The 21481-nt window shown below is 39.7% G+C and overlaps 1 protein-coding gene across 4 annotated transcripts in view; it reads right to left on the bottom strand.

The window, feature by feature from the left end:
* CDH7 (cadherin 7) overlaps positions 1-21481 on the bottom strand; it is a 111933-nt gene that overhangs the window by 14134 nt on the left and 76318 nt on the right. For all 4 annotated transcript variants that reach the window (XM_083518645.1, XM_083518646.1, XM_083518648.1 and 1 more), the window contains exons 6-10: positions 19357-19544; positions 13387-13640; positions 4866-5002; positions 3058-3179; positions 1864-1981 (exon numbers count right to left, since the gene is read on the bottom strand). In XM_083518645.1, the coding sequence (XP_083374771.1) occupies positions 1864-1981; positions 3058-3179; positions 4866-5002; positions 13387-13640; positions 19357-19544 (819 nt within the window). The remainder of the gene's footprint in view (positions 1-1863; positions 1982-3057; positions 3180-4865; positions 5003-13386; positions 13641-19356; positions 19545-21481) is intronic.

Genomic DNA, 21481 nt, shown 5'->3' with positions numbered 1-21481 from the left:
TTAGGGAATGATAAGGCTCTTAAGAAAACAGAATGGTCTATAAGATGGTCTACCTCACTCTTGTCTACACTGACCTGGAAAGGCCAAATTGATTGATGTGAAGTATGTGCTCTAATACTGAGTTATAGCCCTTTCTGTAGGCTTCTTGCTATTATCCATAATTATATCATCAGCGTCATACATGAGGACACTAACATAGCTGAGTGTACAACACATCAGCTGGAGAAGATGAGAATAGTATTTTTCTTTGGTGGCTCACGGTTTAAAACCATGGATTGTTTCTTAAAATGGGGCTGTTTATTATAATAATTCAGATGACTTTGTTAAAAAACACATAACCTTGGAACTAAGGAAGTCCAGACTGAAACTTAGGGGGCAAATCTATGTAGTCAAGAGAACATCCTCAATGAATGTATCTCTGTTAACATCTTTCAAGGAGTAAAGTGAGCAAAAATGCATTATAAATGACACATTCTGAAGATAATTCATGTATATTTGCCTCTTGCTATGTATATTAAAAGGATGTGCACTTGAGACCTAATAAAATTAGCAACTCTTGAAATTCCTCTCAGAGGTACCATGTGAATCAACACAAATTGCTGTCACAACTGATTTCCAATTGTTTTTCAGATGTTCACGGATGAACAGATACAACAAATAATTTACTTTTTGCTAATGGATCACACCTAAGATCTTTGAATAAATGAATAACAAAGATTTCAGTGTATATACTAAAAATATACAAAAAGGTGACAAATGACTTTAAAAATCTCCTGCCAGTTCTAATATTTCAGAACCAATATATGCTTTTCTCTCTGGAGGAGGTGCAAGCTTAAACATCACTTGTGAATACGGTGAGAAATCATAATTGGCATATTTGTATTTTTTAATACAAACTGTAAAACTTGAAACAGAGGGGAGCGTTTTCCAAAAATAAGACTAGTCATCAACAAACAGCAACGAAACAATGAAAAGCCTCCTAACTTCTACATGCTTATTTTGGAATGCAGAAGATTCAAGAACTTGTAAATGGGAACTTGTAAATTGCAGTGGCATTGATTGAACCATTATACGTGACACAGATTTCCTCCTTTGAAATGTCCGGTACCAGTCCTCACACCAGTTAAGGTTACCCTTCAGAAAAGGGTAATGGCTTTCTGTTTTGGAGGATTTGCTGCATTTATTTTTCATGTTTGAGATGGGGAGCTGAAGGACTTCATCTAGAATTCTTTCCAACATCCACCTTTAAGGGCAAATGAAATATACAATAAATAAATAAAGCAAGAATAGCTCTTTCCAACTTTGCAAGGATCTCTACCCTTTAGCAAAATGTTGTTCCACGTAGGAGAGCGAAATCATACTAACAGCCTAGAAACATGGAACCTTTAGCTTGTGTTTCCAAAAAGTATTTTTAGCAGCAGAAGATATGGATGAAAAAGTTGTTTTCTCAAAGAGGTGGCCAATTTGCCATGTGTTTAAGGGCTCATTTCTATATTTCCTGAGTTACATTAATCAAACATGAGACCCAGGAAATTTTTCAGCTGCTGCCCTGAGGTATAATCTAATTTAGATAAAGACCTATAAAAACAAAAAGTGAAAAAGAGTCTGTTTAAGAATGGATCTGAAGCCCATCTGTTTGGCTCATGGCTTAAAATGATTTAAGCAGCAGCTTCTTTCTCCTGACAGATAATCTATGGATAAAAATTACTTTGGGGTCTGATTGCTCTTAATTAATGTTCTTCCTGACAGTGAAGTTACTCCAGATGACAGTCGGTATTGCCTGTCTGAAGAAATAAGAGTGTTGGTGTGTCAACGCTCACAATGCCCTTGGGTTGACATTGACAATCACAGCCAGTACCTTACCTTTATTATCTTGTAATGTAAAGTTGTTGTTATTTGCAGCCTCCCCTGCCAAACTGAAGGAAAATTGATGACCACTAGGTGGATCATCTTTGTCAATGGCACTGATTCTTTGAATTGCCTAGAGAGAAAAGTGATTTGCCTTCAGGTTAGATTTTAGTTTGCATTAAATACAAGGCAATATTTTAGTCTGCATTCAATAAAAGGCAACTTCTCAGAGCTCTAAGAGGGAGAGGAAATTTTATATAGTGGTGTGACCCACAGTCTGTTTTTGTTACATTCAGGTATTCATCAAAATTCAGGCACTCATCAGAATTTGGTTTAAGTTTCTGTTTTGATAGCACCCCTGTTAATTTTGTGTGTGTGATTACAAGGGATGCTGAAAGAGTTAAATTGGGGAAAATGTTGCATGGGGGCACAGTCAGCCATTGTCATTTAAATAGTGTCCGTGCAGATAAAAACCTGGGGAAATATCCAACTAAACAGTTCTGCTAGCACAAGGAGTTTTAGTTGCACAACAAAACCTCCCCATCCTCCCTAAACACTTCCTGAATGCCATGTAAATCTGAATCCAGAAGGTTGTGAGAACTGCCAGAACATATTTAGGAGTTGAATAAGGAAAGGGCAGGGAAGCTCATTGCTTATCTAAAAAACCTTGTGTTGGTGGAACAGTTTAATTGGGTAACGCCTCTGCTGATAATATTTTTTAAAAAATTCAAGCTGAATTGAGAACGTTGGTAGCAATTCTTAAAGTAGCAATTCTTAAAGAATTAATATGTGCAGGAATTCAAGGAATTATGAGAGATTCATTATTCAACAGTTGAGGACACATGAGAAAGAAGGCCATTTTTGGAATCCGAGCATAAAAGCATCTAGCCGGTACTCAGTGTAGTTTTACCCTAAAAAAGATCTATTTTAGTGAAATTAACTGGAAGAATGGAAATTTGCTATTTTCATGGATTAGGAAGTGTAGAGGATGATCAAAATCATATGCAGTGTAGATTTACCTGTGCAGTTTTCTCACAGGCTCATGGATGATGGTTTCATATCTCGTTAATGTTTGTTTTAGCTTCAAATCAACATGTCATTTTTACTGCAATAAACTGATTCTATTTTATCTTAAAAGAGGCATCAATGCAAATCAAATTACTGCTGTGCAGCAAATATCATCAAGCTGTTAGGAATATAAATCCACACCTGGCCAGGTTCTGCATTTTCACAGACAGTAGTTTCATAATCCATTGCAAACTCAGGAGCATTGTCGTTGATGTCAAGAATAGTGATGGCCACATATCCCCTCCCAATTTGCGAAGGGTTTTCTGTTGCAAAGGACAAGAACCAGTTGTTATTATTATTCATAATGAACCAATTCTGAAACTATGAAATATGTTCCATATTTCTGGAACCACAAAATTAAGTTGTCAGTGGGATTTTTGTCACTAAGAGTGAACCAAAACTGAAAAGAAGAAAAGGGCTGCCATGCTTGATCAGGCCGATGGTTCTTCAAGTACATTGTCCTATTTCTCCTAATGGTCCACACTGAATGTATGAGAAAAAGGTACAGGGAAGGGAATAAAGAAGGATAATTTCTCCAGCTCCTTCCATTTCCTTTCTTTTGCCAGCAGTTAGAGAATTGTAATTATTTTCCCTGTATAACCATGGATGCATCTATGACAAATGATGGGTCTTAATCTAGCAGTATCAATGAACCCGTGTTATACAAATGTAAGTAAACTATAATTCTACAGTCACAAGTTGTTATATTGTATAATTGGTACACAACATGGTGCCATTCAGATGTTGTTGGATTACAGCTGGGGAAAACTTTATTGGCCAAAGGGCTGGATGGTTATCTCTCCAATCCTGTTGGCCAAATCTGACAGACATGCAAGCCAGCCCATTTGTAAATCACATGGCCCTGGTTGTCAGGACTTCAGAGGGTGCTGTAGGCTGTTTGAAAGACCTTTTGCAAGCAGCCTCTTCATCAAACCCATGAAAAGCGGAGCTTAAAAAGGCATTGTGGAACTGTTTGCAAAAGGGTTTTCAAACAGACTTATGCTGTGCTTTGGCTCCATGCACCTGTTCCTAGCAGGAGAATAGACACTTACAGCTAAACTCAGCAGGAATTAACCATCACTCATGAACTGATGAGCAGGGGTTACATTCTGCTGTGTGTGCCCCAAGTCCCCTGCTAGAAACAGGTGTAAGCAGCCAATGCAGGATTGAACCCTGACCCACCCATCCCCCATCAGAGTGACATCAGCAGATTGTAAGGTGGAAGTGGTTTTTGAGAAGTAACCTCATGGGCCAAATTTGTCCCTCGGTTTAGGCCATATGTTAAATATTTCCCACCCCTGGTCCATGTTGATGGGAGTTGCATTCCAAGCTTCTGTTGGGCACCTTGTTGACTACTTCTGCATACACTGTCAATTCTAACACCATGGGTGAAATTCAAAGCCACATTCTTTCATTCATTCTATTTGCATGTACACTTCAGGTTGCCAGAGGGAACAATCCCTCTCTTCTCCCCCCCCACTGTTTTGGGGGTTCATCAGACCCCCTCAAGACAATTTGGAGGGGGGCAGTGGAAAGAGATAGGGCAAAACCCCATTTTGCATGCATAAATCCTTGAACAGGGCTTCTGCTGCTGGGTGAATCCTAGGTGAATCCTGCCCCATATATTTATTTAACTCTTTGATTTCTATCCTCTCTCTTTTATCCAAGGAGATGCCCATGGAAGATTAAACAATAAAATATAAATACATTAAGACTGTTTCTGCTCTCTTTGAGACACTATAGTTCTAAGATCAGGATTCTATGATACATGATACTGCCTAAAAACCTTAGAGAATTAGCATGAAATAGCATTAACTTTTAACTCATTACAGTTAACTGTTTATGGCTTAAAGCATCTCTTCCAACACTTAAGGTTCTTTGTGAACAACTTGATTCATTTCACCAACACTTTTAAAAGCTTAAAAAATGGCTTCGCAGTGGGAACTTACGACTCTCCATAGCCAAGACAGTGATGTTATGAATAGCGTTTGTTTCTCTATCCAACGGCTTCGCAGTGGTAATCACCCCACTGTTGGCATCAATATTAAAATATCTCTCCAGGTCTGTGTTTCGATCTATTGAGTACCTGGATGAAAGATGAAAGAAAACTTTTGATGTATGCATAATTGCAATGTGTGTGCGTGTTAAGTTTCATTTATTTCACATTAAGTTCAAAGAGCTTTTCATCCAGATTCTTTTCTCCTTTGTTGTCAGCTGTCTTACAGCCCTTACAGCACACAGAGAGTTTGTTACACAGAGCCATCTGATTCTGCAAAATTCACTGTGTCGAGGAAAGATGGCTCAATTCCTGCATTTCATGATACCTTCCTAACTGAGGTCACAGGTATTTCCTTTCCATTTCTGCTCTTTTACTCTTAGGTCGACCACTCATTTATTTTTGGAAGACTCTACTTCTGAACCCAACCTAATGTGGAATAGCTTTGGAACTGTGCCAACTGGCTGTATCAATCCCCTGTGGTTCCCAGCAGAGCTTCCACTGCGAGACATTGAACTTTTTGTCACAGGCAGAAAAGTCCATGGGGTGAATAAGAAAACTGTAGAGTAGGTCAGGGATTACATATTACTACATTTGCTCCTGGGGCCTTATTGTCATCATACAAACACAGACTCCTGTCACTGAGCAACCTTGGCTTAAGCTCGCCTTGCCTGATCCCCCAAGCTGTTTTCAAGGAGGATAAAAGCTCAGACGGAAAATAAGCCATGAGAAAGGGAGAAAATGCCCATTGTTGACTGCTTAATTACCATCTTGGAAATTGGCTATGTACTTTTAGATCCATTAGAAACACACCTTTGATATAACACAATATACCAGAAGGCCAGACTGTGTTTAACTGGAATGCTGATTGACAGTGAATATATGCCAGCCTGAATTCACCTGCTTGCCATGAAATAAAGTTTATTTTCCTAGCCTTGCTGATGATGCCCATTGGGACTGGTAGGGTAGAAGTCAGAGAACTGAGCATTAGGAGGAGCCAGATACAGTGAGAGCCAGAGCTGGAGCAAGTGATTCTTGTTTTGCCCCCTATCGTCCTCCCGGCTGAATTCTAAAAGGGACAACACTGAGACATTAAGAGGAGAAAGCTAACAGGCAGTTTTAAGTCAGAAGGTAGGCAGGTGAGGGTTGGCTGAGGGTAGATTGAGGTTGTTGGGGCAGTGACTCATCCATCCAAAAGGATCACCTTCCATTGAAAGGGACTTCTCAATCACATTAATCTCTCTACATGATGCAGGAGGCGAAGAGAAGCAAAATAATGCACATAAAGGAAAGTGTAGTTGTGATGTGGATGTAAATCAGGGTTAGGGAACCTGGGCCCTCCACATTTATTGTACTACTAATCCATGACCATTCATTGATCATGCTAATTGAGGCTGACCAAAACTGAAGTCCAATAATATCTGGCGTGTGGCAGGTTTTCCTGCCCTGGTGTAAATAGCACTGGAAACTATTTAACTAGGATTCTGCATAAGCAAATCAAAATAGAGTAGCATCCACATTTTACTTTAAGATACCTGCAGAAGGGTTCCCAGCAAAAAGACTCTGAAAAACACACACACAAGCACTTTAGTCAATTAATGTACAGTGGAGAAGAAGGGAGATGGAAAGGCCACACAGCATTCCACAGCTTGATTGGAAAGAAATAAGCAGGTCAGGATTTTTACCTCTTTGGCCAATCAAGGTAAAGCAAAAGTTCAGATCTTCCATAGCAACTACTGAGAGAACTAGGTTCACAATGCTGTGGGAACATGCTTAAGGATGCAAATACCACTGCTTGAAAAAAGGCAAGGACAAGCTGTTGCAAATTATGTTCTCTTCACATGAAATGCTTCCACTTTCCTCGGAAGTGACAACAATAAAAAACCCTCTCTTTGTGTGTGTGTGTGTGTGTGTGTGTGTGTCTTCGTTCACTTTTAACCAAAAGGATGGAGAGCTCAAACAGTGATGATTTTGATTGTAAAGATGAGACAGTTTGCACATTTGTACTTCACAGTATTATTCCCAGATGGCAAGCCTTCATTCTGTTTTTTAGTGCAGTAATCCACTACAATGGTTTCCTGAATCAACAGTGCTTTCATAGAACAGAAAAGGCGGGATTTTCTATCACATTGCTCAAAAAGGCTCTGCAAATATACAACAGGAGTCACCCACCATTTTGTTTTTTTAAAATAATATTTATTAAAAGTTTAAGAGTTACAGAAAGAAGTAAAAAAGAAAGAGAAAAAGTAAACAATACAAATCAATACATTACAGTACATATAAAAAAAACAAAAGACACAATACATCAAAACAAAAACAAAAGCAAAAACAATTAAAAACACATCCAATATTTCCATATCTTGTTTCATCGACCTCCTCACACCTCCCTTTTTTGTGTTCTAGTTATTAATTATTTCAGCAAATCCTTTCCATCTTTCACTGTTTTCTGTCATTTAATTGTCTTAATTTATTTTAACCTTATCTTACCATTAAAACCCTAAAACTTATTTATACTTAACTCCTTATAACATTTCTACTAAAGCCGTATAATTTCATTCCAACATTTTTCTAACACTCATTAATTTTACAATATTTCTCTAAATAAATTTTTAAACTTTTTCCCAATCTTCTTCCACCGTCTCTTCTCCCTGATCTCGGATTCTGTCAGTCCTTTCTATCAATTCCATATGGTCCATCAACCTGGTGATCTTCTGTCCGAGGCTGTTAACTCTTTTCCATGTCCCTTCTGCAGATCTTCTTCATATTTATACATGCACTTTACTTTATCGTCTGCTGATCTTGTTCTTAATTTCCTTCCTTTGGCACTGAGGAGTAGATCTTGGGGAAACTCCAACCTAACAATGTCTTTATTCCTTCTCGACAGGTCAGCCCATTCTCCATAGTCAGAACTAAAGTCCAAAAGATATTTCAGAGCGTGTTTCAAAATCCCTCCAAAGCTAAAGGCCCCCACAACTCCAATCTCCCCCTGACCCAAATCCAGATCCCAAAAGCCAGAACATCCCTGCATAAGGGGATCTATCCAACTTTCCTTCTCCAATCCAAGCGGGACTCCATCCGTCCAAATCTGGCTTTCTCTAGATTCAATCGTAAAAGGCAACAGCTTATGTTCATCAAATTGCTCTCTCCACTTGTATTACTTGAGGTTCAACAACAGCTTTCACCTTCGTCTTCTCCACAGCTTGCCATGTCAAAACAGATTCCTAAATCGATTCCTGAGTAGTTTCTGTATAGGTATTCACTTTTTGTCCCAAATCAGTCATTTTTTGTCCCAAATTGTCAATTTTAATAATCATCACATCCGTCTTCTCATGAAGCTGTTCCAATAAAGCACTTGTCTTGCAAAATGCAATCACTAAGGCTTCTTCTGTCGACATTCTTGTCCAAGGTCAATCTCTGATTCTCACAGTCTTTAATCTCTGCAGCTGGAAAATTCCCCAGCTCCACTCCTGCAACAGTTTCAAAAGCTCCCTCTAGGGGAAACAATTTCTATTTGTATCCGTCCTTTTAAACGCAGATCCAGCAACAAAGTTAGTTTTGATTTTCAGTTACTTTTGCTCCTTTTTAAGTGCAAAAGGAAACAATGGAAACAATATATTTCTCTTATTTAACTATCTGTCAACATACGTTTTATTCACAGTCAATGAACTTTCCCAAAACGTCGATCTTACTGGCAGCCCGTTCCCAGGTGGTAATTTATCTTTCTTCACTCTCTCTCCTGCAGGCTTAGGTGATCTAAAATTTCCCCCCTCTTCTCCTGCTTCCAAGGGGGGGTTAGTAATTTTAACCGATGGAGATTTAATCCTTTACAAAAGGCTTTCCAGACTTTAGCTTGCAACGTCTTTGCTTCAATCTATTTACAAAAGAGGAAGGCAGACTTCCTGTTTGAAACCTTCCCGTTTCGGTGCCAAATTAAGATGTTTAAAGATCCAATTTTCCGTTCCACTCACGGGTAGTTGTTTAAAGTCCAATTGTCCACAGGAAAAAGTCAGCGCTCTCCGGCAACAGCAACGCAGCTTCACTCCGTGAAAGAAGCAGTAGCTCCGGAACCCCGGAACCGGGTTTCCCCGTGAGTAGGGGAGGCGCAAAAGGTGCCAGCTGATTCCCATGTCCACAGGCTTCTCCCGCCTGTGGTTTTTAGTGGGTCTCCGCCTTTGCCGTGGCAGCCAGACCCTAATTTCCACGGAGCAGATTCCTCCTGATCAGAGGAAATCTGCCATTGCCGGAGGCGCTAACCCGGAAGTGGGGTCACCCACCATTTTGGGCCAGTGGGAACATTTAGAATTTTGTGAAACTGACATGAGTGCCAGTCGCTAATTATTTGCAGGGCTGTTAACCAATCAAAATATTTTTGTTGTCTTCACTGAGTGAGCAATTACATTTTAAACTATATCTGCATATTACAAAAATATCAATATCATTGCATTTTAGTTACTGAAGGCAGTGGCCTGGATCTTAATGTATCTTCCATGAATGGAACAGAATTCACAATCATAGAATGGAGTTTTGTCCCACCCCTTTTCTCTGCAACCCTGGAAAAAAATTGGGGGGTTTGGAGGACCCATGCAGATGAAATTTGAAAATCTGACCCCTTGTGTGACTCTAACTAAATTGGTCCAGTTTAATGAACCCAAAGAGCATCAATTATTTTTATTGCCTACCCTTTAGGAATGTTTCTGCACTGATGACATGCTCATTTGGCTTTCATTTTAGTAACTCCCTGCTTTTGTTTTCTCCTCATGCTTGAACTGCTGTATTTGGTCAGCAATGCACAGCTCTTGAACAGCTTCATGGTTGGCATCCTTCCCCCAGAGACATCGCCTGTCACCTTTGCAATGTAGCCACTCTTGGCAGGCCTGGGCAGATGGAATTTAATCTCTGGACAGCTCTCAAGCTTCCTAGCTATTAACCCTGACACTGTTCAGCATAGCTAGTCAAAAGCCGGTTCCGAGAACATTAGTTTGCATGACATATTTCCTTGAGAAAAATTCAGCTGATTAAAGCCTTCTAATAACATTGGGTTGTATTCAAGCAGCATAAGTGTAGGCAGCTTGCACAACATTTTTCTCTCTTCCCTTCATTTCCCACTGCAGCCCCCTGTACCCTCATCCCTCAACCCCTGCTCCAATGATTTGGGGAGACCTATAAAACAAACTGTATCCAAGCTGAATTTTGCTTTTTGGGTCACACTTTTGAGTGGTTCTGTTCACTAGATGCTAGCACCAGCAGAAGAGTTTCCTGTTCCTCCCATTTTCTCCTCTAGCCCCCTGAACAGCATCAAAACAGCTCTGGAGGTTGAGGGACAAGGAAGTCTAGTTGCTCCAGTGAAAAAATGCACATGGAGCACTGGATACAACCCTGGGTGTTTCCTTAAACTGAAGAAAAGGTAAAGGTAAAGGTAAAGGGACCCCGGACCATTAGGTCCAGTTGTGGCTGACTCTGGGGTTGCGGCACTCATCTCGCTTTATTGGCCGAGGGAGCCGGCGTACAGCTTCCGGGTCATGTGGCCAACATGACTAAGCCACTTCTGGCGAACCAGAGCAGCGCACGGAAACGCCGTTTACCTTCCCACCAGAGTGGTACCTATTTATCTACTTGCACTTTGACATGCTTTTGAACTGCTAGGTTGGCAGGAGCAGGGACCGAGCAACGGGAGCTTACCCCGTTGCAGGGATTCGAACCACCGACCTTCTGATTTGCAAGTCCTAGGCTCTGTGGTTTAACCCACAGTGCCACCCGCGTCCCATTAAACTGAAGTAGACTACTAAGTTTAATTCGGATGATTGTCAGAATGGCTGATGGAAGTCCAAAAAAGGAGAAAATTTGTAAAGTGGAAATGTTTGTCTATTTTTCTTTTGCTGAAAATTAATAAAAAATATATATAAAAAAATAAACTGAAGTAGACTACTATAATTCCTGTGCTAAGGCTGAGAGAGAGATAGTAATGTTCCCAAGGCTGTTCAATGAGTCTTTGACTATACAGGTGTTTGAAATCACTTTTCCTAGACAGGCTCAATCTGCTTTTTAAGTGATGGAGCCAGTCACTTTAAAAGCTGTAGTTCAATTTTCTCAAGCATACAACAAAATGAGGAGGATTGCAATAAAACCCTTTATGGCAGAGTAATTTAGGGAACCTGTATAGAAGTACAGCCTTATATACTAAAATAATGAATAAGTGTAAGATGTCTAAAACAAATAGTGACAACAATATGTTTTATCAGATGTACTGCCCCATTTTCTCTTTCTTTCAAGCTGCCGAGCTTGGGAGAAATTCTAATCAGGACTAAACAAAGGCAGGCAGGCATATAAAAAGGCTATAAAAAGGCCTTGCACTTCATATCATTTTGAGTTTGGTAGCTGTGAATCCTCTGGAACTTTCATCCTTTCCCCAGTCCCAGATGACAAAGGGACACACTTCATGTATTAAAAGGTGATCTCTTCTTATTTCATCATATATTTTTCAAGGGGAGCCCCGGCACCTAAACATGATTTCAGTCTAGCTCCAATAACACACTGCATGGTTAGCACTGCTGCCCTATAAACAGACAGAGCTCAGGCCTATCAATTGTATTTGCTCTTTTACACAAGTATTTGATAAACATTCTATGAACATTCACAGTACTTTTGAATCACATTAAGTTATTTTGAAGAGCTCCTTTTTTGACCAACCTAGAGTGAGATATACATATATATGAAAAACAGCAATGTGTGTGTGTGTGTGTGTGTGTGAATATGTGTGTGAGAGAGAAAGAGAGAGAAATATTTGTAGGCTGAAATACATTTTCAGCACTTACATTGCAAGGAAATAGCTACAAAGATACAATTTTATAAATGAATGCACCTCCAGTAAAGAGAGGCTTGGGAACAGATTTCTGCAAAATGCACATCCAATATGCATCCAGCATACACATTGCTTCCTTTCTGTAAATAACTTGTTCTGCAAAGCGTTTGGCGTAATTAATTTAATTGGAACATAAGCTATGGATTGTGGATAATAATGGCTTCTTGTCTTCTACAAAATATTTTCCTTACATAATCCAGTTATGATTTCATGTGTAGTGCTGGGAGTGGGGAGTATATTTTAAGGCGATTTAAACACAGGGATACAACAAAATCACTGAAATGTAATTATATGGGCGCATACTGCAGGGTAGAAAGAATATTTATGTTTTAAAATATTTGTATTATGCTGTGCCCCAAAGGATTTAAATCTGTTTACAGCTACAACGTAGTAACAAATTGGTGATATGTTGATTTGGCTGCTCAAGGGTCCTTAGCAAAGTGAAACTCCACATGAGTAAAGACTTTCACAAGCAATGCATGGCCTATGCATACATAATGGGAGTGCACAGACCATTCCACATCAAAGTGAACTTAAAAGTTCCTTTCCCAAGCTTTGTCTTGAACCCAGAAAATACCAAGACAAGTCAATCCAAATGACAACAAAATATGCTCAGCAGTATCTAACTAAGCTGTACTTAAAAATATACTCATTGAAATTAATGGGCATGTCAAACTTAGGTCTACTAGTTCCAGTGGGTTTACTCTGGGGAGGAAAGGGGTAGTACTTCTGCTGGGGACATGACATGCTCCTTCTAGAGTAGTTTGTCCACTTTTGGAGAGTTGCACTCAGCTCTCACCTGTGGCTCAGGGAAGGGGTCAATATGTGACAGCAGCTACACCAGAAGAGGGTAGCTTATGGGTCTTAAACCTTCAGTGAGTTAGAGACTTCCCCTACAGGCAAAGACAGGCTTGGGTCGAGAAGACGAGACCAATACTGGGCCCAATGTTCAAGAAGGCGGTTACTGCATGTGCTGTAGAGGGAAGTGAGGGGCAGATGTGACTCATCAACCTGAGAAGGTGGCCCATCTAGGAGAAGGAAAACTCTGATCCTAAACTTCCACTATATTCATTCATGAGAAAGCATTCAGGAGTAAATCCCAAGGGAAACTCCATACCCACTGCATTGCATGACGTCTTTAAGAGAAGAGGCGCTAAAGAGTAAACCCTGTGCAAATCCAGAGTAGAGTCCCTAAGGCAGTTGAATGGCATCTTGTACGCCTCCTTCTGGCAACTACTGCAACCAAGCTGGTGCAAAATGTATTGCTCTGCTTTCCTTTGGACCACATCAGTGAGACCAAGAGGGGGGAGATATTGTCATCTGGGGAGCCCAAGACTTGCCCCCTGAAGAAGTCATTTCAGTGCTGTTAATGAAGCAAAAACAGTGTGAGTTACTGGTCTCTGCAGCCCCAGCAGGCACTGTGATTCTCCAGTAGTTTGGCTTCACCCCGGGAGGCATACTTCATTGTCTCTTGAGAACGATGGAAGCCAACAACAACTCTGAGAAGAACTTAGTTTGATACAACTCAAGGTGTTTTTTCTATCTGGGAAGACAGTGATTTTTTTTGATATAGATATAAGCAGCAGCAAAAGTAGGAAATGAAATGCAAAATTACCTCACAGGACTGTTAGATGCATCTGGGTCATGAGCCGCAACAGTTCCAATGATGGTGCCAACTTTAGCTGCTTCAGACACTACCATAGTGTACAAACGTGAGGTAAATATAGGTGGTTCATCTACATCCTCCACAATGATCTTCACTGTTGTCATATCACTGAAGGGCCCAAGGCTTAAAAAACGAGGATCAACTTGCTTATTTGCTGCTTCTATTCTCAAGGTGTAGCTGGCCTTGGCTTCGTAATCCAGCTCCTACAGAGAAAAAGTGATTTAGAAGTTTAAGCAGCAGAGTCAACTTCTAAATTATAATCAGCCAGCTCTTTGACATGCAAATATGAGTGAATAATATGTAGGCTTACCATTCCTAAGTATAAAATGTTACTTGTGCCACAATGCCAATATTTCTCACAGTCTGAGCTAATTCACATAAGAGATCCCCCCCACTCAGCAACAGAGATTTTAAAAGTCAACCCACACTGAGGTCCAAATGGAATAAGGTTCTGTGAAAGAGCATCTACCACACCAGTACGAACACTAAATAATCCAGCTAATTGGGGAGCTAAATGTAGTCTAGCTAAATGGAGAGCCAAGCAGGAATACCTAGTCTACCAAACTTTAGACAGAATATGATGACTTCAAGAGAGGATTACATCAAAGAACTCTTAAGTAGGGCTCCCCTTGTGTTTGGTCCAAAAGCTACAGTTAGGTAAAAAAAAAAAAAAAGTAAAGGTAAAGGACCCCTGGACAGTTAAGTCCAGTCAAAGACAACTATAGGGTTGCAGTGTTCATCTGGCTTTCAGGTCGAGGGAGCCGGCATTTGTCCACAGACAGCTTTCCAGGTCATGTGGCCAGCATGACTAAACTGCTTCTGGTGCAACGGGACACCGTGATGGAAACCAGAGTGCACGGAAACGCCGTTTACCTTCCTGCCACAGTGGTACCTAATTATCTACTTGCATTGGCATGCTTTAGAACTGCTAGGTTGGCAGGAGCTGGGACAGAGCAATGGGAGCTCACCCTGTTGCGGGGATTCAAACCGCCGACCTTCTGATCGGCAAGCCCAACAGGGTCAGTGGTTTAGACCACAGCACCACCCACGTCCCAGAATGCAGCAGCATGATTGTTGACAGGAACGAGACCCTTTCAGCATACAGCAGCCTTGCTTAGAAATCTAAACTGCCAATTTGTTACTGGGCCTAATTCAAGATGTTATTATTAGCAAGTAAAGCACTCAGTAGCCGGGGATCAGATTGTGAAGGACTGCCTCACCCCATACATGCCAGTTCAACCACTTAGAAATGCCAAAATTTGTTGATTTCACACACGCAAGAAACTGAACCTTAAGTGTGGCAGCACTTACACTTTAGATCTCCTTGTCTATTGATATATGGCAGGTTATTGTTTTTGGTGACTGCTGCAGACTTTTTTTTTCTTACTGCTATCCTACCTAGGCACATAATTTTAGTATGTGATTTTAGTAAGTAGCAGTGTTTTGAAATTACTGCTTTTTCCATTTTAATATGTTTGTGTAACTTGTTTTTAATGTTTATTTTTATTTGTGTTTTTAATGAATACTTTGAACTGTCCATTGTAAAGCATTAGAGGACCTTTGTTCTAGTAAGCAGTGTATACATTTTGTTAACTAAATGAATAGAATGCAGTTCCACGGAGCTTCTACCGGGACATGGTTGCATAATGCAAGAACACTGCATAATGTTGTTTGCATTGGTAAGTAAACTGCCTCTTTGTATTGCTAATTTTTAAATTTAATGTACATAAAAATATTATTTATTATTATTATAAGGTAACAGCATATGTTCAGGAGAAGAAATGAAGAAAAGAAACCAGAATTTGCTTAGTAATTGAATGGTTTATTTGATATTTTTACACATTAACTTTCAAAATGTGGGTAATTAGAAAACAAGATAATTATTTAATGAGAGTAAATAATGGAACTCAAGCTAACAATAATAAATCATAATAATATTTTTGAGTGTGTGAAGCTGTTTTCAAATCATATAAATCAGCCAAATGGTAAGCAGTTGAACTGCTGCTAATGTCACAATCAAACATGTAAATTAGATTGATTAAGAAGAATGGTAGGACAAATTGCAGTTAATGTTGCTATCACAACACTTCACAACGTGGGAGGTAGCAGATCAAATAAGTGCCTACAAATTACACAAGAGGTCAGGTAAGGACAAAAAATGGATTCAAACTGTTTGGTAAGCGGCAGCAGGACTTGGGGAGCCACTTTTGGTGCCTTAGTATGTATGAAAACAGCATAAACAGTGAGGGGAACCCTATCCGAAAAACCTGCAAAACCTCATAAGGATAGGTCCAGAGATTAGAGAGTTATGATAAATGAAAGCAGCTGATCAGAGCCTTCTGCATCTCTCCCAAAAGCACCATGAATGAAAATAAAATGAAACTCCCGTTGAGGTCATTCTGTGGCTCGAAACGAGAGCTATCACTCACAACGGCACTTCTCCCGTCTCCCAACAATCATACATAATGTTATCGTTATGTGATGCCCTGGGCTCTTTTCAGAGCAAGGGCAAGATATAAATTGAATTTAAAAAATAAACAAACCACCAAAGTTATATTGGGTGTTGGAGGTTTTCACAAACTGTCTGTGTCTTTGTGTCTCTTTGACTAAGACCCCAAGTTTTGGAAGGGGTCTGATTCAGTGTGTGGAGCTATGGAGGACAAGTCCTGGGTCTTTCCAAAGTGCTTTGGTTCGGGGTTTAGGATTCATACCAACTGCACTGCCCAGGAAGTTGCAGATATACACACATACTTCAACCAACATATTATTATCACATTTGCTATTTTATTTAGCAATGCTGTGAATATGGTGCATTATGAATTTTCCCATTGGAATTGCTAAGTAACAGAACTGTAAACCAACCTGGGATCATATGATGAATGTTTGGGTTAAGAATATAATAAAGAAGCAAATAATTACATTTCAACAAGTCTCAATCACTGCTGTTTTTGCAAGATTGTACCAACTGCAAAAACAAGAGTGAGAATTGCTGAAATGTATAGATACATCATGCATACAGTCTCGTAAAACTGCTTCATGGAAAATTATTACAACAAAAGCAGCCAGTTGGAAAAAGTGAATGGAGTATGAACTATTGCCAGTTTTTCAAGACATTAAGTACTTGATGTGAAAAAACAAAAGAAATCTATTTAAAGCAGCCCTCTTGTAAGTTTCCTAATAAAAATACAGCAGACAGAAAGAGTTTGATGACTATAGCATAATGCTCACTTGACATAAAGACATACAACAATTGCTAACTAACTCTGTTCTTTCCTGAATCAGAAATAGACATGCCTAATTGTTTTTACTGGGTTAAGAGGTACTCTTACTATGTTCAGACAGCATGTGGCACCATCATTTAGCATAAGAATGAGAGCTTCAAGTGTGGAGTGTCCATAGGATAATGCCAGAAAATGTCAGAATGGAGAAATGTGTTCCGTGGATTTGTTAATGTTTTAATGTCTTGCATCGGAAGTGTGAACTCATAGAGGAAAGCGGATAATGTGACAAGAACACCAGTACTCTAGTGTTTTATAAATTGCAATAGTTTATTGTTGTAACAGGTAATAATAGAAAAATTTCTACGGGGGCAGGGGAGGAAAAATAAATTATATACTGTTTAAGAGCATGGTCAGGCAGTGTCACATGTGAGCATGGGTTGATCATGCTATAGGCCTACACTGGGTGTTTCTGACTGTTCAAGAGCCATGTGCCAGCCGCCCAGTCTCTCTACTGCCGTCAAGCGAATGCTTGCTGGTAAGTGCCTAGGGACCTCTCTCCCACAGTTGTTAATCAGTAATGGCTGCCATATACAACATTCAGCCCATCCCACAGAATTAGATCCTGCTCACCCTGAACTAACAGACATCATAGTTGGCTAGAGCATCGTGCTGATAATACCATGGTTGCAGGTACGATCCCTGTAAGGGACAACGACATATTCCTGCATTGCAGGAGGTTGGACTAGATGATCCACAGGGTCCCTTCAAACTCTGTGATTTCATGCAGCAATAATTAAATGGCTCCATCTGTCTGACAGGACTCTTGCTCTCAAATACTGGATCAGATGGGGAGGGGGAAATAGTTGTTTTATTGATTTTCTCATGAATGAAACGATGAAATTTTGCAGTGACATAGTGGAAAGCAAAGTAGCTCTTACAATGCATAAAGTTTTAGAGAGGCTTTAATTTCTAAAGATGCTCCATCAAAAGGGTTGTTTTCGTTTTTTGTTTGTTTTGCTTCACTTTGACGCTAATGTTTATTTTATAACAACCATCATTTAGCTGGCATTCACTTTACCCCTTCCTGACCATAACTGGAATATGGGGGTTGTTAGAATAGCAAACAAACATCTCACAAATCACTAGAACAGTGCTGAAGGTTAAAAAGACAAAGCATACTTTGGTTCTTCCTTCAGCACAGTGAATGGAGCTTGACAGCTTCATTAATATCTGTGCATTAGTGGTATCTGATTAGATTCTGTGCCTCATCCATTCAACTTTTTTGAAAAAAGTGAGCATTTTGTCTTGTCTGAAGGAAATTACAAGGCAAGCCCTCTCTGTTGAAGAAGAACAAGAGAAGGAAGGAAGGAAGGAAGGAAGGAAGGAAGGAAGGAAGGAAGGAAGGAAGGACTCGATACGCAGTTATTCTTCAAAGGAAGCTGTCTGAGACTCTCCTTTTAAACAAAACTATATGACAACTATCAAATGATATAATTCACGGTAATCTATCATTAAAAGGCCAGTTGCTGGAGAATCATTCCCCCCTTTTGGTTAATCTTAACACTAATCAGGTTTGTGCATCTGTCAAATGAACAAGAGTCCCAGGAACCTTGTTCCATCAGGCAATTTCGCTGTGGATTATAAAACAAACAATGCAATAAGAACAAAGAGACTAAAATCAGAAAATTACAACAATATTGAAATGCACTTATGCATGTGCACATGCATACACACACAGAGAGAGAAAGGAAGGAAGGAAGGAAGAAGACTGCAATACTGTCTTCAAATAACAAAAGTTATGAAAACAAAACTGTTTTCTGTGGCACATACTCAGATTAAGAATCAACTAGATTTCCCTAAAGGGACCATCTATTCCTATCTTCCCCATTGAACAGACTGAGAAGGAAGGGGAAAGTAACTCCCTCATTTACAGAATCATTCATTGTTCGTGGAAAAAGTAACATCAATGACAATTTGTCTACTGCAAGGATTCCATATGTATAGAACAAAACCACAGGATGACTGAACTTTCAGAATTCGTCCTTCATTCTGTCCATTCAACCACAGAACTACAACATTTCTTTCTTGGCACTGTTGATACATTTCTTGTTAACCCTGACATAACTACTGAAGGTTACTCTATCCATTTTCAATTAATGTATGTATGTTGACATTCAATGAAATCACTTCTGATATTTACCTTTTAGCTGACTAAGGCGGCGCGGGGGGTGGGGGGGAGTTCTACATAGCTGAGAATTCTTAATGTGTGTTTTATGATCAAGGCATCCTTCTCTCGATTTCCAATGTTCAGACTGTGAGTTGCTGGTTATGTAACCAAAATGGTATCACCCCACATGTGAGATGTCAGCAAGATTGGGAGAACCCCAAGGTTTTCAGAAGAACAAAAATAATTAGAGCCCCCCCCAGGTGGGAACCCCAAAAAGAGCCCAATAGAGACTATGTCTGAGTGGCCATGGTCTGCTAGCTGATGGTTAGAGGAGGTGAGGTACAGAAAATGGGGTGAAGGGGAATGAAATGGCTGGAATCCCAAGCAGCAGTGCTCTATAATACAACCTTTGGTTGCAGGTCTCACTGGTATTTATTTATCTGTCTTATGGCTGAAGCCTCTTCTTTGCATAAATTGAAAGTGAGATGATGTTACTTGTGTACCGTGACAGAAATAATGAAGTGAGGTTACCTTCTGTATTGTAATGATTCCTTCTTGTGTCTCTTTGTCCACTAAGATTTTGAAAACTGCCAAGCCATCACCATCCACTATTTTATATTCCATTTCAGCATTCGGTCCCACGTCAGCATCTGCAGCCTTTAATCTGGCGACCACCGAAGCCACGGGTAGCGATTCAGGGACATTATATTGATATGATCCTGTAAAGTTCAGAACAGTCCCTGGATTTTCATCTGTTCATCAATCAATCAATCAATCAATCAATCAATGACCTCACATAGTTTATAGCGGAAGGGTTCTAAACATAATACATTTGGTATTTCTTTAAAATGCCATGAGGGAAAATGTTCTTTCAGCCTTGGCCAATCTGGTGCCCTCAAGATGCTGCTGCTGATTGTGAAGATGACTGAAATGCAGCTTCCATCAGTCCCAGCCAGCATGTTCATCTAAAGTGCTCCATGTTGTTGACGACTGGGTGATTTAATATCACAACACCAGCATTCTCTCCTCTGTGCCCTCTATAGGACGGTGTTCATCTTTCTGGTGTCCAAAAAGGACCTGCCACATTGTACAAGTAGACTGCTGCTACCCTTCCTTCCATCCACAATCTATTCTAAAAATTATTTTTGCCACCTTCCTTGCTTGTAGTATTTAATGTCATGTTGGAGGAGGGAAATATTCATAGGTCAGGCTTTGTTAGATCCACTCCAAAATAGTTAAATTTTGCTCACAGTATTATTTGAATCTAGGGGTGGATCTGTCTATTTCCAGTCCATGTCTCTTTCAAATGCATGCATTCATATGCCTGCTCCTCTTTAACCTATGTTTTTTTAAAAAACAACACCTGCATGGAAATTTATATATATTGTAACATATTTCCTTACAAAATATACATTTTTAAAGGTATTTTCTCTCAAAATGCTCATTTCTAAATGTGTTTTCTCCTGAAGTATCAATTTGCAAATGCATTTTGAGTCAAAAATTGCATTGTAAAAATGCAGAGAAGTGTGAAATCCAAAGGATAACTATGTTCTGGTCTACACATTAGTTCAGGATGTGCAGATAATATCTGTTTTTATTGGAGTTTGCAAGGAACAAATTCTTTAAGCTTTGCTATTTGAGTCCATTCCTCCAACATTATTCCGCTCTCACAACTATAAATCCACATAAGCAAGTGGTGCATAAGTAAACTGATGAAAATAACATCTAAGAAGGAAAAATAACACTTAACCTAACTTTCCTACCAAGGCAGACTACAGCCAATGACATTTTCTCTTGAGTATATCTCATGTCACCAAAGAAAAGAATAAATCCATTTGTAAAATAAGAGATAAGTCTTAATTGTGTCTTAAGGAGACAGTTTCCTGGCTCTTCATGCCATGTAATTGAGATAAATGCTATTCTCGCAAAGGCATCCTTCTTCTCCTGTGAAAACTCTAAACCTGCGGCTCAAGCTGAAATTGATACAGATTGCAGCTTAACAAAATGCAGGCTGAAGCCACTAACATTCTCACTTCGAGAAGCTGAATCTCTGGTGTTTTATTATTACCCAAACAATTCAAGGGGGGAAAGAATCTAATTCCCAGTCTTGCTTTGATTGGCTTGTTTCTTTTCATACCCACTTGAAAACTGACCAGATTGGGCATGCATATGTTCCTCACATTAGTCTAATTCACTCCTGCAATGACTTTACAAGAAAGGTGGAGAAGAGCAGCAGACTGTGTATAAACAGGCTAGCTGAAGTCTGGAAATAAGCTCGTTTCTTTTCCTTGCTTAGTTCAGTCATGAGCCACCTTGGTCAAAGCAAGTAAATTGAGGGCAGATTGTTTTCTAGTTCTTCCCAGATTGATTTTTCTATGAAACTCTCAGTGTCTTTGGGGGGGGGGGGATTGACAGAGATAGTCAGGCAATGCGAGATGCACACAAGAACAACTATACATCCACCTACACAAGGTATTTTGATGCACCTTATAATTAATCACAGAAATACTGTAATCATAAAGTCAGAAAGAAATCAAGCATCCTCAAGTACTGGCACCACACGTCGATGCACGAAAAAAACCCAAAGGGATCCAAAAGATGGAGAATGGACATTTGCATAACCCCTCAGAATATGTGTAGGCATACTATGTAGTGC

Source organism: Podarcis liolepis, assembly GCF_965112155.1.
Source record: "Podarcis liolepis genome assembly, chromosome: 8".
In the NCBI taxonomy this organism is placed as follows: domain Eukaryota; kingdom Metazoa; phylum Chordata; class Lepidosauria; order Squamata; family Lacertidae; genus Podarcis; species Podarcis liolepis.
This window is presented reverse-complemented; position numbering and strand designations above follow the sequence as displayed.